General features: G+C 34.6%; 1 protein-coding gene across 23 annotated transcripts in view; it reads left to right on the top strand.

Annotated features, from left to right (window-relative positions):
* Window positions 1-13,238, top strand: part of NF1 (neurofibromin 1) — a 240,382-nt gene that overhangs the window by 136,925 nt on the left and 90,219 nt on the right. For all 23 annotated transcript variants that reach the window (XM_070226406.1, XM_070226404.1, XM_023653059.2 and 20 more), the window contains 5 exons: window positions 3,800-3,958; window positions 4,695-4,792; window positions 6,048-6,194; window positions 8,152-8,298; window positions 10,769-10,879. In XM_070226406.1, the coding sequence (XP_070082507.1) occupies window positions 3,800-3,958; window positions 4,695-4,792; window positions 6,048-6,194; window positions 8,152-8,298; window positions 10,769-10,879 (662 nt within the window). The remainder of the gene's footprint in view (window positions 1-3,799; window positions 3,959-4,694; window positions 4,793-6,047; window positions 6,195-8,151; window positions 8,299-10,768; window positions 10,880-13,238) is intronic.

Below are 13,238 nucleotides of genomic sequence, written 5' to 3'. Positions count from 1 at the left end.
GCATTTTGGGGCTTTTGTTACATTGGATATCCCTGGTCTAATTTTGTTATTGTTATTTTAAAAATGATAAATGAATGCAAAAGAAACTTAATTTCAAGGCCTTAGGAAATGCTGACTCTTCATTCTTGCTGCTTGTTTGCAGGTAATGTGAGTGGTTTCTTTTCCTAGAGGTGAAAGTTTTCCTAAATTGTCAGAAGTATAAGGAGGAAAAGTGACACTTCCTAAGTCTCACCTAAAAGTTGCTAAATTTTACTTTTTACTCCTTATATTTTTATCTAGACAATTTCAGCCAGAATTTAGGTATTTTTGCTTAGATTATAAAAATCCTAATGGTTAAACCACTTTTACCTTACAGAAAATCATTATTAAATAAATGATTGGGACTGAGAAGAGAGTACTTTTGAAATAAAGGAAAACTTAGCAAGTCCATATTTGTAGAGAAACACTTCCTTTTGCAAACATGATATGAATGTACTGCCTGCTTCTATGAACTTACCCTAATTTAAAAGGAAGAAAATTATGGTAATCATAATTATTTTCTTCCTGTGAGTGGAATTTGTCCAAAATATGACATATATTTATTTTAAATTTGCCACTATCTGTCAGTATGTCTTATCCTTACCAGGCTGAGTACTATCTTTGTTCATATAATCCAAATGATTTTAGAGAAAGATGTAAGGAAAACCTCTAGGAGTCATGTAGATAGTTTACTTAAAAAGGTGTAATTTAGAATACAGTCATGCACTGCGTAACAACATTTCAGTCAAACGAAGTCAACAACAGACTGCATATCCGACAGTGGTCCCATAAGATGATGTATCGTATAGTCGAGCTGTGTAGTCTGTACTATCTAGATTTGTGTTAAGTACACTCTGTGATGTTCGCACAATGATGAAATTGCCTATTGACACATTTCTCAGATTGTATCCCTCTTGTTAAGCAATGCCTGACTGTATAGTATTCATCTGGTTTCATCTTTCATTCCTTGTCTAAGCTTTACATATAATAAATTTCTGTTTTAAATTAAGAACTGAATTAAAATTTAGAGACATATGCTTTTGTGTCCATTCAAGATTTTCTTTTTGAGAATGTTAAGTAAATTTGGTCAGCTGTGAGCAAATGGATTGGATTGGGTGGCCATCTTGCTTAATAAAAACATTCTTTCTAATGCTTCAGCCTTCTAATTCTCAGCATATTATGTGAGTTTAACGTAATACACACCATCACTGTTGAAATTAATTTACTGTGTCTAACACTCTCGTTCAGTGTTTTACTAATGCCATTGTGTAGTGAATCACATAAATTAAAATTCAGGCTTTCTGTGTTTCTCTAGAGCATGTTTTCCAGCCTTCCTAACATTGCTTTATTTATTAAGATTTTGTCTAAAATTGTTCCTTGAAATGTTTTTTTCTACTAGTGTTATTTTTAGTTTTTTTTTAAGTTTCTGGGTAACACTAAGTTTTGGAATGTATTTCTCAGCACAGGTCCTCATGGAAACAAAGAATCTAATTGGTAACTTGAGATATTTTAGAACACGTTCCAAAGTATGAAGATAGTATAGTCATTATAAATTTAAAATGTTGGTTTATGGAGTTGTTGGCTTAACAGAATCTAATGATCTTTTCTTTTAAAAGCAAGGTAACTTTCTTTTGGGGTTTGTATGTCATAGATTGGAATATGTAAAACATATAGAGAAGGTTCTGGTGTATGGCCGTATAGTCATATTACAGATAATTCTGTTTATTATACTCAAACGTATAATGTATACCTAATCTCCTTTGAGAAGTTAATTGGCTGCCAAACTCAGGTAATTAAGCGTGTATGGGTAGTGATCCTTGTGCTGATGTATGGTTTATAAGGCAGTTTTTAATCTTCTTCCTTCTTGCTAATTCACTCCTTAAAGGCTTTCAAGTGTTATAGGTTTGTTGACATGTTTCTTCTGTTTTAAGATTAAAATTTGGGAGTTCTAAAAGAACCACTCAGTAGTAGCAATGGTGATCTATGAACGTCCTGAAATTGGATGAAGAATTTTGTCATTGTGAATGTATATGCTCATTTTTCTGTTCCTGGTCCTAAAAAGGTTAAACACTGTACTAGAGTAGTAAAAGCACTTGAATTTTTAAAATTCTATTCCTAAAACTGTATTTCAGCTAAAAATAACTCTAAGTCACTATTTAGGTTTTAAAGCCGTTCTACTAAGGCTGCCATATTTAGCCGCACTCACCAGTTTCCCCTTATTTAAGTGTAAAGTTGTTCTTCATTCAATAGCAGTCAAAGTACTATTGCACAGAGAAAGCTCCCTGAGATACCTGGGTGAAATGAAGGTGAGAAGATACGAGTTATAACTCACTGCTGTTATCACCTCCTACAAAGATTGTCTTTGGCTTAAAAAAATCGTTCTCTAAAGTCTTGTTTTTACTAGTTCCCTATCAGATATTATAGAACATTATTTTGAGATTTTAGGCCGTGAATAAGAACACAGTTAAAATGTATACCCCATGAAGCACTAAAGGGAGTAGAAGAAATGAAGTAATCCTTATTCTTTCTAGAGTTAATCTGGAGTCAGTGAGCCGTGGGAATTCATGACAAGAAGTATCACTTTATTGAGGCATCATGAGGAAAACCAGAGTTACATGAGATTCTGCACATACATCCCTTTTTTCCCCAGGATCTTGAGAAATGCAGGTTTCTCCCTGGAATCCCGTAATGTGGAGTGAAGTGCTGTGGCTTTGCCGTTATGGTCACCGCTGCTTTAAGCAGCACTTAGCCACACTAAGCAAGAACAGTTGTAGAGATTAAAATGTTACATAAGTGTTGCCTAAAAATAAATGTATCTGTGTAGTGTATGTAAAAAATGTAAATTTCAGAATAAGATGATTTTCATATGTTAACTTAAAACAGGAGGCACTGGGAAGAGACGGGAGCTGAGCCAGTTTCAGAACACTTTTCCTGATCTCATTTACCTATTTCTTTACCTTCAGAGTAGAATGTTTTGCAAAGATAAAATAAATCCATTTTCAATATTGGGCTCACATATCTTTTGAGTGTGGGCAACCATTTCTTGAATCCTTAACTTTTTTTGACAGAATGATAAACTGAGGTACACATAGGATTTCTCTCTCCTGCTGGTGGGATCCTTTTTTCTTTTACTTTCCCAAGAATTCCCATTCCTCTATGGTTTAAATAATAGTTAGATCCTTGTATCATAAAGCATTTTTATAAAGAAAAGTAACTGACAGTAATCTTACTTGTAAGTAAGTTTTTTCTCTTGATAGGAATCTAAGAAAACTAAGTTTTGTTTTGTATCTGGCAAGCATTTTGCTCAAGAAATTCAATTGTACCTGGTACACAACAAAATGTAAGTATTTACTATTAGGTATAGGTATAGGATGTTTCAAGGGTTGAAAACTTAGCTTCACCTTATAAGGGTTGACCACACTCTCATGTCTATTAATCATAGTAAAATATGATAATCTTTGTGTGAAAATTCTAGTCTTCTTTTGTTACTCATCAAACCGAAAGTATAAATGATGATAAAATTGATACCTTTTTTCAGATCTATACAACTCCTTCATGAGATTTTTTTTTCCTTAGATACCTTTATTGTGCTTGAAAATGATGGAGGGCAGGAACTGAGGATAAACTGTTTTTGCTGATATATGGGAATAGGAAAAAATAGAAATGTGTTGTCGTGAGTTTATTCAGAGTTTTTGTGCAAAGTTTGACCTTCAAGCTCTTTCTTCCCTTTTCCTCGTTTTAATTTAAACCATATACTCAATTCTCAACTCCTTGTTTTTAGGTGGTTAGCCAGCGTTTCCCTCAGAACAGCATCGGTGCAGTGGGAAGTGCCATGTTCCTCAGATTCATCAATCCTGCCATCGTCTCACCGTATGAAGCAGGCATTTTAGATAAAAAGCCACCACCTAGAATCGAAAGGGGCTTGAAGTTAATGTCAAAGGTGAAAATTTATTTTGATAAACTAACAATTTTAAATTTCTCTTCCAACTAAATTTTCAGTTTTTCTTATTCACTGTACTTCCTCTTGAATTTATTTTTGAAATGCCCTATGGTCTTATACTTTTGTTTTATTTCTATTTATTTATATTACAAAGGAATTCATTAGGCTGATATCTGGTGGGCCTTATTATCATGGGAAAATATTTTAGCAAATGTCTTCTGAGGGTAGTTTTCTATGTGATCATTCTTGAAATTCTGAAATAAAGACCAAAATGTATGATTTTTTATTTAAAAAGACAAATTTTAATATGGATTTTTATATATGGTCATGCATTGCTTAATGACAGGGATATGTTCTGAGAAGTGTGTTGTTGGACGATTTCAACCCTGTGTTAACATCATAGGGTATACTTAGACAAACCTAGATGGTACAGCCCTCTCCACATCTAGGCTGTCTGGCACTAATCCTATGGACCACATATGCGGCCCCTCGTTGACCGAAACGTTGTTATGTAGTGCAAGACTGTATATGTAATATATGTGTGTGTATATATAAGAATCCTATTTGGGAAAGAATAGAAACAGCAATTAGTATTTATAGAATGAAGAATGATTGCTTTTAACCACCAACAGAAATTCTATCGGTGAGAACATTCATATTTTTTAAAGAATATATGAATGTGTAGACTTCATATAATAAATAATCTGATTCTTTATAATCCTTTTTTATTGTTTAGATACTTCAGAGTATTGCCAATCATGTTCTCTTCACAAAAGAAGAGCATATGCGGCCTTTTAATGATTTTGTGAAAAGCAACTTTGATGCAGCACGAAGGTAAGCAGCCTGCTCCATAGTCAGTTGCCCTGTTTGAACCAGATATTTTCAGTCTCACTTAAGTCTGTGTATATGGTCTACCTGAAGCTCTTGTGTAGATTTTTTCTCTTCCCTCTCCAGGTCAAGAACTTAGTTAATCTTATTTTATTTTACTATAAAAGACAGTAATGAACTCAATCCATATTCTTTATAATTTGGTAGTGATTTCTATACTTGAAAACCAAGAGGGATTTTTGACGTATCTACTAAGATAGAAGATTTGAGGTTGCTACAATATGGAGGAAAGGAAGAAGGAAAACATTGCTTTTTAGTAAAAACTAAAACCAAAATGTACAGATAATGCATAATAGTGTATAGTCACAATTTTTTTGACGTTAGGATATTTTTGATACTTCTATCTGGAAGCATATCTGAACTAAAAAGTTACCCTTTACACCAAGAAGTGCGAGCGCATAAGATTGTGTTCGTGCGTGACTGGGCAACTGTTGAAGTTTTATGATTTTGGGAAACTTGAGGCCTGCTAGGTTTCTGTAGCTATTGCCTCTCTTTAGCTCTCTGAGTCGTTGGGTTATCTGTAAACTATGGATAATAGTATGTTTGCCTGTCTGAGTTGATTTTAGAGAAAACAAATGAGATAATTCATGCTTTGTAAATGTATGTAAGTTAATGTCCAGAATTCTGCTTTTCATGCAGTATGAATCTAATTGATCTGACTCGCAGTCTAAGCTAGACTTCTCCAACTCTCTCTCTTTCAGTTTTTCATTATAGTTCATATCAACTTCTTTTTAATTAGAGTTTAACAGATGTATTATTGCGCTGCAGTCCATATTGGTGAAAAGTGAATGTCAGCGTAGGAATCATACTCTGGCAGATCGACTACCCATAGAAAGTTGAGAACAAAGGTTCTGATCCCGGCTCTGACCTAACAGGCTGTCTAACTTTGGAGAGGTCTTTTGTCTTGTCCACACCTCTCTTTCCTTATCTGTAAAGTCCTGGCTTCTCTTCGAAGTCACATCCGTCTGAAGGTGGTTGTTGTCTGACTTGAGAGCCTGCTCTGAAGCTGGAGCCAGGTATCGGAGAGGGAGAACTTTCTCCCTGTCTCTCCTTGTTTTGTGTAATGATAGTCACACTGTGTGAATAAGCCCTCTATATCTGTAATCTGTTATTTCACAAAGTTACCTCATGTAAATTTAATTCGAACATAATTGTGAGTGTGTCTGGTTTTAAAAACTCTAATGACTTTGCACTTTTGAAGGTTTTTCCTTGATATAGCATCCGATTGTCCTACAAGTGATGCAGTGAATCACAGTCTTTCCTTCATCAGCGATGGCAACGTGCTGGCTCTACATCGTCTCCTCTGGAACAATCAAGAGAAGATTGGCCAGTATCTTTCCAGCAATAGGTAAGATTTCCCAGTCATGGGGATATTGAAAAATGTCAGTTTAAATTTATATTAATAAAATTATTGATCTGAATAATGCTTTTTACTTTGCGTCTTCTTGGAATAAGAATTGTGATTTGGAAAGAGAAATGTAGACTCTTTTTAAAAAAATATAGGCAAAAGGTTAAGTCCTAGTAAATGGTCAACAAGCCTGCTTAGGTGCTTCCGATGTTTTAATGTCAAGCTGAGAAATCACGAATTAGCCCTTTGGGTTTTTTCTGGCTTGTGAACTGTTAGACATAATGTGCAACAAGACATAGGGCAGTTTCAGTTTACTAGAAGATAAATGAGAATTGCATCTGAATCTGAATAGCAACTGGTTCTTAGGAATTTAATAATTAAAACGTTGCCAATGTTTTCATTCTGTAGTAAGTGCGTTGGTGATACTCTAAGTGTATGCAAATAACGCTTTATGTAGAAAATACTCAATAATTGAAAATTCTTAACTTGGCAATTGTTTCTTTAGCTGTTTTTAGTTAAAGTCTCTTGTAGCCTGGATCACTTGCTGTCCTTCCTAGTTATGTATGTTTATAAAGGGCCCAAATTCTTATGTATGAGGAGTTATCTTACAAAGCTAAAATGAGTACAGATTATTTTTAAATGCCAATAAAAATAGTTTACTCATCCTCGGGGAAGGTAGAAGACCATGAAGCTAAGGCTAGGTAATTAGGAGATGGGAGTTTAAAGGAGAAAGCATTTTAACCCTTTATGAATTGTTAATGGATTGAAGTAAACATGGGCATGACTGATGTGTGCCCTCAAATAGAAGACACTAAAATAAACTGTGGGACTTTTAAATGAAACATTCATTTCTCTTACATAATTCACATACATATTCCTGTGGTTTGATGCTAGAGAGTTTTTTAAAAATTTGGTTGTTAAAAAAATATACACATTCCAAACATACAAAAAAAGAGAGACCATAATATATACAGAGATCCATATCTACTGTCTACCTTTAACATTATTTTGCTGTATTACTTAAGATCTTTATAACATTTTATTTCTTGGGAAAAAAGATACTACTTCTCTCTCTGTAACTGACAAAATAAGGAAATTATAGTTATGTATAATACAGTTTTGTTTTAAAATTTTACAGAAATGATGTACTGAATGTAGTCTCTTCACACAATATTCTATTGGAGATTTATTGTTTATTTAATTTATGTTAGTATTTCATTGAATGATTATATCACAGTTTATTTTTGCATTTCCTAATTGGTGGATATTTGGGTTTGTTTCCTGTTTTTCACTTTTTAAGCAATGATAGGTTTTCTTCGTATGTCCCCTTGTGTATTACCTGAATGTGTAATTGCTGGGTTCTGGGGTACACACAGCCTCACCTTTACCAGATCTTGCCATGTTGCTTTTCAAAGTGTATAGGCTAATTTACGCTTCGACCAGTACTGTGGGAAAGTACCTCTTTATACATATCCTCACCAAAGTTGGCATTAGCATATTTCATAATTTTTGCCAATTTGATGTTTGTGAAATAGTGTCTTGTTATTCTTATGTAGTTTATCTGTTTAATAGTTATTGAAATCCCACATTTACCCTGGTTAAGCAGAGATCTGATATTAGGGACAAGATGTCCAATTCCTAAATAGTGGTTTCTCAAAGTGGATTCTTTTCTCCTGAGAAAAAGTGGATCACCATGTTATTTTTACTTACTAATTGCTTGTTTAATGGTAATGGATTAAGAATACTAGAAAAATGAATTTTTATGTAAATTTTGTAGTTTGGGGAGTGGTCGTATGTCTAAGGTGTATACTTATAACCCCCGAGGTCTTTTTGGTGCTATTTACAAATCAGCAGGGACCACCAGCTGACAATAAAAAGAAACTAATGTCAATCTAAAGAAATGTGTACTACTAAAAGTGAGCTGCTACTTTCTTTCTAAGTAGTTTGCTATATCTAGGGATCATAAAGCTGTTGGAAGACGACCTTTTGATAAGATGGCAACACTTCTTGCATACCTGGGTCCTCCAGAGCACAAACCTGTGGCAGATACACACTGGTCCAGCCTTAACCTTACCAGTTCAAAGTTCGAGGAATTTATGACTAGGTAATGTACCACCTTGAAATGATGATTGCTTTCTTCTTGGTTGAGATGCAGAGTTTACCACCAAGCCAGTTGTTAGATATACTAGAATTTTTGATAGGAGATTATCAGGAAAAATGTACCTAATAACCACACTGCCCTGTTTTGGGATCACACTTTTCTCATATCCTATATATTGTTGAAATATGCTTTGCTTTATAGTTGATTTTCTTATAAAAATAATAATATCTTATTGAATGTACTTTCTCATGTTGCTTTGAGGTGTTTTTTTGCACTTAATACTTACAAGGGAGGGTAGATAATGTTATTTTCATATTATAGTTAAGGAAAATACAGCTCAAAGTGAATAACTAATTTGCCCAAGATTCCACACCTAATTCAGGTCCTTTGCTTCTACGTGCTGAACTCTTCCTACCACACTGCAGATATTCTGTAAATATTTCAGAACCCTCCTAAAAGTTAATGGTTTTAGCTTCTTTTAGATTGAGGCTCACAAATTTAGTATGCTTCAGTATTGTCATAAAATTCCTGTAGACATTTGTTTTGAATCTCATTTAGAGTGATTTAGTCCCCAGTGTTAGACATTCCCCTCTATGACGTTACAGTGAAGCTGGTTTGCTGAATCCTTAGTCTTTAAAGTACTTTTCATAGTACTCAGTCCCTCAGTTAGTGCTTCATAATGACTCTGCATTAAGTGTTTTGTTCATGATGTGTGCCAGAGACAGAAAGAAAAAAGCAGAATCTGACATTCAGAAGTTAATTCACATTAGAGATTTGCATATAATGTGCCTTGCATTCTAAGTGCCTGTTATTGATCGTATTGTATATAGGTCATAGTTTTGTATATGTGACTCCAATTCTTTGATATTGTTAAAAGAATATATGAATATATAAGAATCTCTTTTCCAACTTAATTTTTATCCGTAGCTCTCTTATATTTTTCCTCAGTGTAACAAATGTTTATTCCTGTGTAATTAAAGGAATATTTTCCACACAAAATTTTTGTATTACCTAATTGAAAATTATACAGTACAATAATACAATACTATTTTTTATTCAACGTTACTGAGGATGTCCTATTTTTCTACAAAAACCTTTTTATTATCCTTTTTACCTAAGACCCTACCTTTCCTTACAAAGGAATCTTCTGTGCTTTTGAAGACTAAATGATCTAATATGTGTAAGATACTTAGAACAGTGTCTGGTATATATAAAGTGTTTAATAAATGTTAGGTGTTATTTTTGTTCTCTTCTAAGTTCCCATTGAGGCTCTTTGAGACTCATTTTTCTTTTTAAAAAATGTAGGTATCTTTATAATTTTCTCAGCTATAAAAATAAAAAATTTTAAATTATTCAAAACATAGAAACATAAAGAAGAAAGTAAAAATTTCTCCATTATTCCACCTCTTAGAGGTAATTCCCTTAACGTTTGACAGATAGCCTCCTGGTCGTTTATCTGTACACATGTGGACCGATTTCCCTTGTCAAGGTCATTTCCATTCGTATTAAACAAATACTGACCTGGTTCCAGCAACATGATGGACTAGGACAGTACACCCTCTCCTCTCCCCTAACCCAAGACACGAGACACATAGAAATGCTAGGTAAAAGAAAACATATTAAAAAAATTTTAAATACATAGCTGGAAGATAATTTCTGAGCAAAGAGCATACAGTCAGTACAGAGAGATAAAGACATGAAAAATATGAAAGAAGTTAAGAGATGCAGATGATAGAATGTGAAGATCCAACATGTCAAGTAGGTGTTTCAGAAATAGAGCTTAGAGAGAAAAGTGAAGAGGTAATATCTGAAGCGACAGCAGATGAGAATTTTCCAGGGTTGATGAATGACGTAAATCTTCAAGTTAAAGACTCACACTGAGTGTTGAGCAGAATATCTAAAAATTAAATCATACATTTAAAAAAGTATTTTAAAATAATATGGGAATTTCGTATATGATAAAAGTGGTATTCAGAATCCGGGAAATAAGAATAGACTTTTAATAACTGGTGTTGGTACAACTGAGTAACCATCTGGAAAAAGATGCTCATACCATTCATGAGGATAAATTCCCATGAAGAAGAAACATGGGCAAAGGAAGGCCCTTCTCTCTCATTCAAAATCAGTAAACCAGAAAAGAAAATGTTGACAAACTGAACTCTTAAAAAACAAATAAATTGAAACTCAAAAACTTCTGTCTAGGAAAAAAATACTATGATTCAAAACAATCCTGTGGTTAATATCCTTATCCAGTAGTTTTCTTAGGCTAGTCCTAAGAACCACTCTTTGTGGTTAGAAAAGTAACGCCTTGAAATTTTTGGTATATGTTGCCAAATTGCCCTTTAGAAAGCATGTTGCTTTTTAAATATTTTGTCACTTTGTGTATTTTATCATTGGTCCAATTGTAGATTTTTGTAAATATTCAATGGGCAATATAAAGCCTATGAGTTACTCTATTCTTTTTTTCTTTCAGGCATCAAGTACATGAAAAAGAAGAGTTCAAGGCCTTGAAAACATTAAGTATTTTCTACCAAGCTGGGACTTCCAGAGCTGGGAATCCTATATTTTATTATGTTGCACGGAGGTAAGAAATACTATGTTTTAGTTTGTCTTAACAGAGTTTTAAAAATTATAGATAGCAAAGGTAGGGAGACAGCAAGTTTGGTTTTTCCCATTTGACTTCATTGGAATTGAAGACAAGTTTACCTGGAAGAAAATAGCTGGATAAACAGCCATCCTGTCTGAAAATAATGCTCAGTATATTAGAAAGTGTCTTTCAGACTACCTATTTCATACCGGCTTCTCTTTCCTACATCAATTTTTTTTATAGTACTTACAATGGATTCATTACCAAAAGTAAAAAACCACAATGAATCTTTTGTTTTCAGATGTATTCTGATTAAATAATATCCACAATATGATAATCAAGAACTTTTTTAAAAAAAACAGAAATAAAACTTTAAGAGTCTGTTTCTGAGAACTTTTAGTAATATGCTGTGTAAGACAGGATCAAGATGATTTAACAAATAATTCAGAAAAGCTGTGGGAAATTTCTATAAAGATGGCACAGGTGACAGCCTGAAGATTGTGTTTGTTCATGCTGTCTTCAGTCAAGGCTAGTTCCTAGGAAAACTTTCTGAAAATGCTGTGAGTTCCTTCTTAACAATAGGTATGATGCTTGCGTTGCTTTCTCTGCCATTATCTTTTCTTTCCTGCCTCATTCTACCTTCCTTTTGAGAACTTATCTGTGACATTATTTGGTCAGTGTTACTTCTACCCATTTAACATGACGTACACTCTTGGTAATCGAACGTTAAAAACAATGGGATATAATAGACCACTGGATTTGGAATCTCAAGGACTATGTTTAGTTTTAGTTATGCTATTCACTAGCTGTAGGAATAATCTTTCTGAGTTTCCTGAATTTAACATAAATTGAGGAATTAATCAGTAGACTTAATGGTCGTGATAGCTAAAACTTGGCAGTGTGTAGGAAACAAACAGAAGTGGAGAAATAGTGGCAGAGTGTTGAAGAAAGGAAGATGAAAGGCAGGAAACTTGTTTAATCAGGTAATTCAGGTAGTGTTAAGACCAGGAAGTCCCCAGCACTGGGGTAGGAGGGAATCAAGAGGGTGTAGAGCCTTGCATTTGTCTGTAGCCCTCCTCTTTAGCAACTCTGAGTGATGTCTCTGCCCTTCCCGTGGAAGTCCTCTCTCCAGCCTTCGTCTCACTTGCTGTTTGTAAATTGCCTAGGATAATTTTAATTTTTTTTTGCAGTGGAGATGAACCATGTTTGTCTTCCAGCCTCAGCCTTTAATAAACCAGCGTATTTTGCCTTTCCTTGTTTTGTCTAAGTAATTAAGAGTGAAGCACTGAGGAGACAGGTAGATAGATGTGTCTCCTTCTCCCCCTTTAAAGTCTTGTTAGTTTACGAGTCATAGAGATTTCTGGAACACCTCAAAGCTGGGTTTTTTCTTTAGGATCAGAAACTGTAAGATTACATTTCTTCTTTTTGGTGGTCTAGAAAAGGCCAAAGGAAAGTAGGAGGGGCCTGATGCAGATACCCTCTGTGGTGTTAACTCAGTGGGATTTCCAGGATTTTATATAGTGACTTAGGAGCGCTAAGGATTCCCAGCCCTGCTGCTTATTAGCTGTAATTGTGGATGAGTTAGTTTTTCTGAATCTATTTCTTCATATGGTAAAGAGGGGGCAGTGCTTATAAAAACTATGCTGTCTGCCTCTCCCGTAAAGTATTTGTGACCTATGAAGTTCTATACAAAGTATGTTTGAGATTTTCTTTTCTTTTTTTTTTTTTTGGTTTTTGGGTATCGCTGTCAATTTCAGAGTTTTTCGGTGCTTTTAGTTTCTTACTTAGACCCAGTAGATCTCCTCCTGGCCTTCATTTTCACTTGGTGTAGAGCCTTAGCTCCAGGACAGATGAGCACTGAGTCGCTCAGAGCACAGGGCCCAGTTCCTGCACTGTACGAGTCCAGAAGAAGACGGTGAAGGCCTTATCTCTGTGCAGCCGGCTTTGTCAAAGAGCACTGGGGTTTGACTTCTCTTCGTTATTTCTGTGGCTTAGGCTACCAGGTATTAGTTAGTGCTGTGCATTCCAATCTCCTTGCAGCTAGTCCACAGACATTTCAGACTTGAAACGTCCAAAACTTAATTCCGTGTATATTCAAATCAAATTCTCCTCACACCATATTCTTTCTCAATAGCATCACTATCCCTTCCCATTCTGGAAACCCTAATCATTTTAAATTCTTCCCTCTTTCTTTTATCCTCCTCATTATCAGTTACCAAGTCTTGATTTTAGCCATGAGATATTGGCAAATCAATTAAGGTGTTTTAGTTAGGCCTTTGTTATTGCAAAAAAGTCATTCTTGTTTTCTCAAGAAGATAGGCTGCAGGAGAAACGTGAGTTAGAGCAGAGCCTGCTC

Source organism: Equus caballus, chromosome 11, assembly GCF_041296265.1.
Source record: "Equus caballus isolate H_3958 breed thoroughbred chromosome 11, TB-T2T, whole genome shotgun sequence".
Classification (NCBI taxonomy): Eukaryota; Metazoa; Chordata; class Mammalia; order Perissodactyla; family Equidae; genus Equus; species Equus caballus.
Note: the sequence above shows the minus strand (reverse complement) of the source record. Positions and strands in the feature narration are given on the sequence as shown.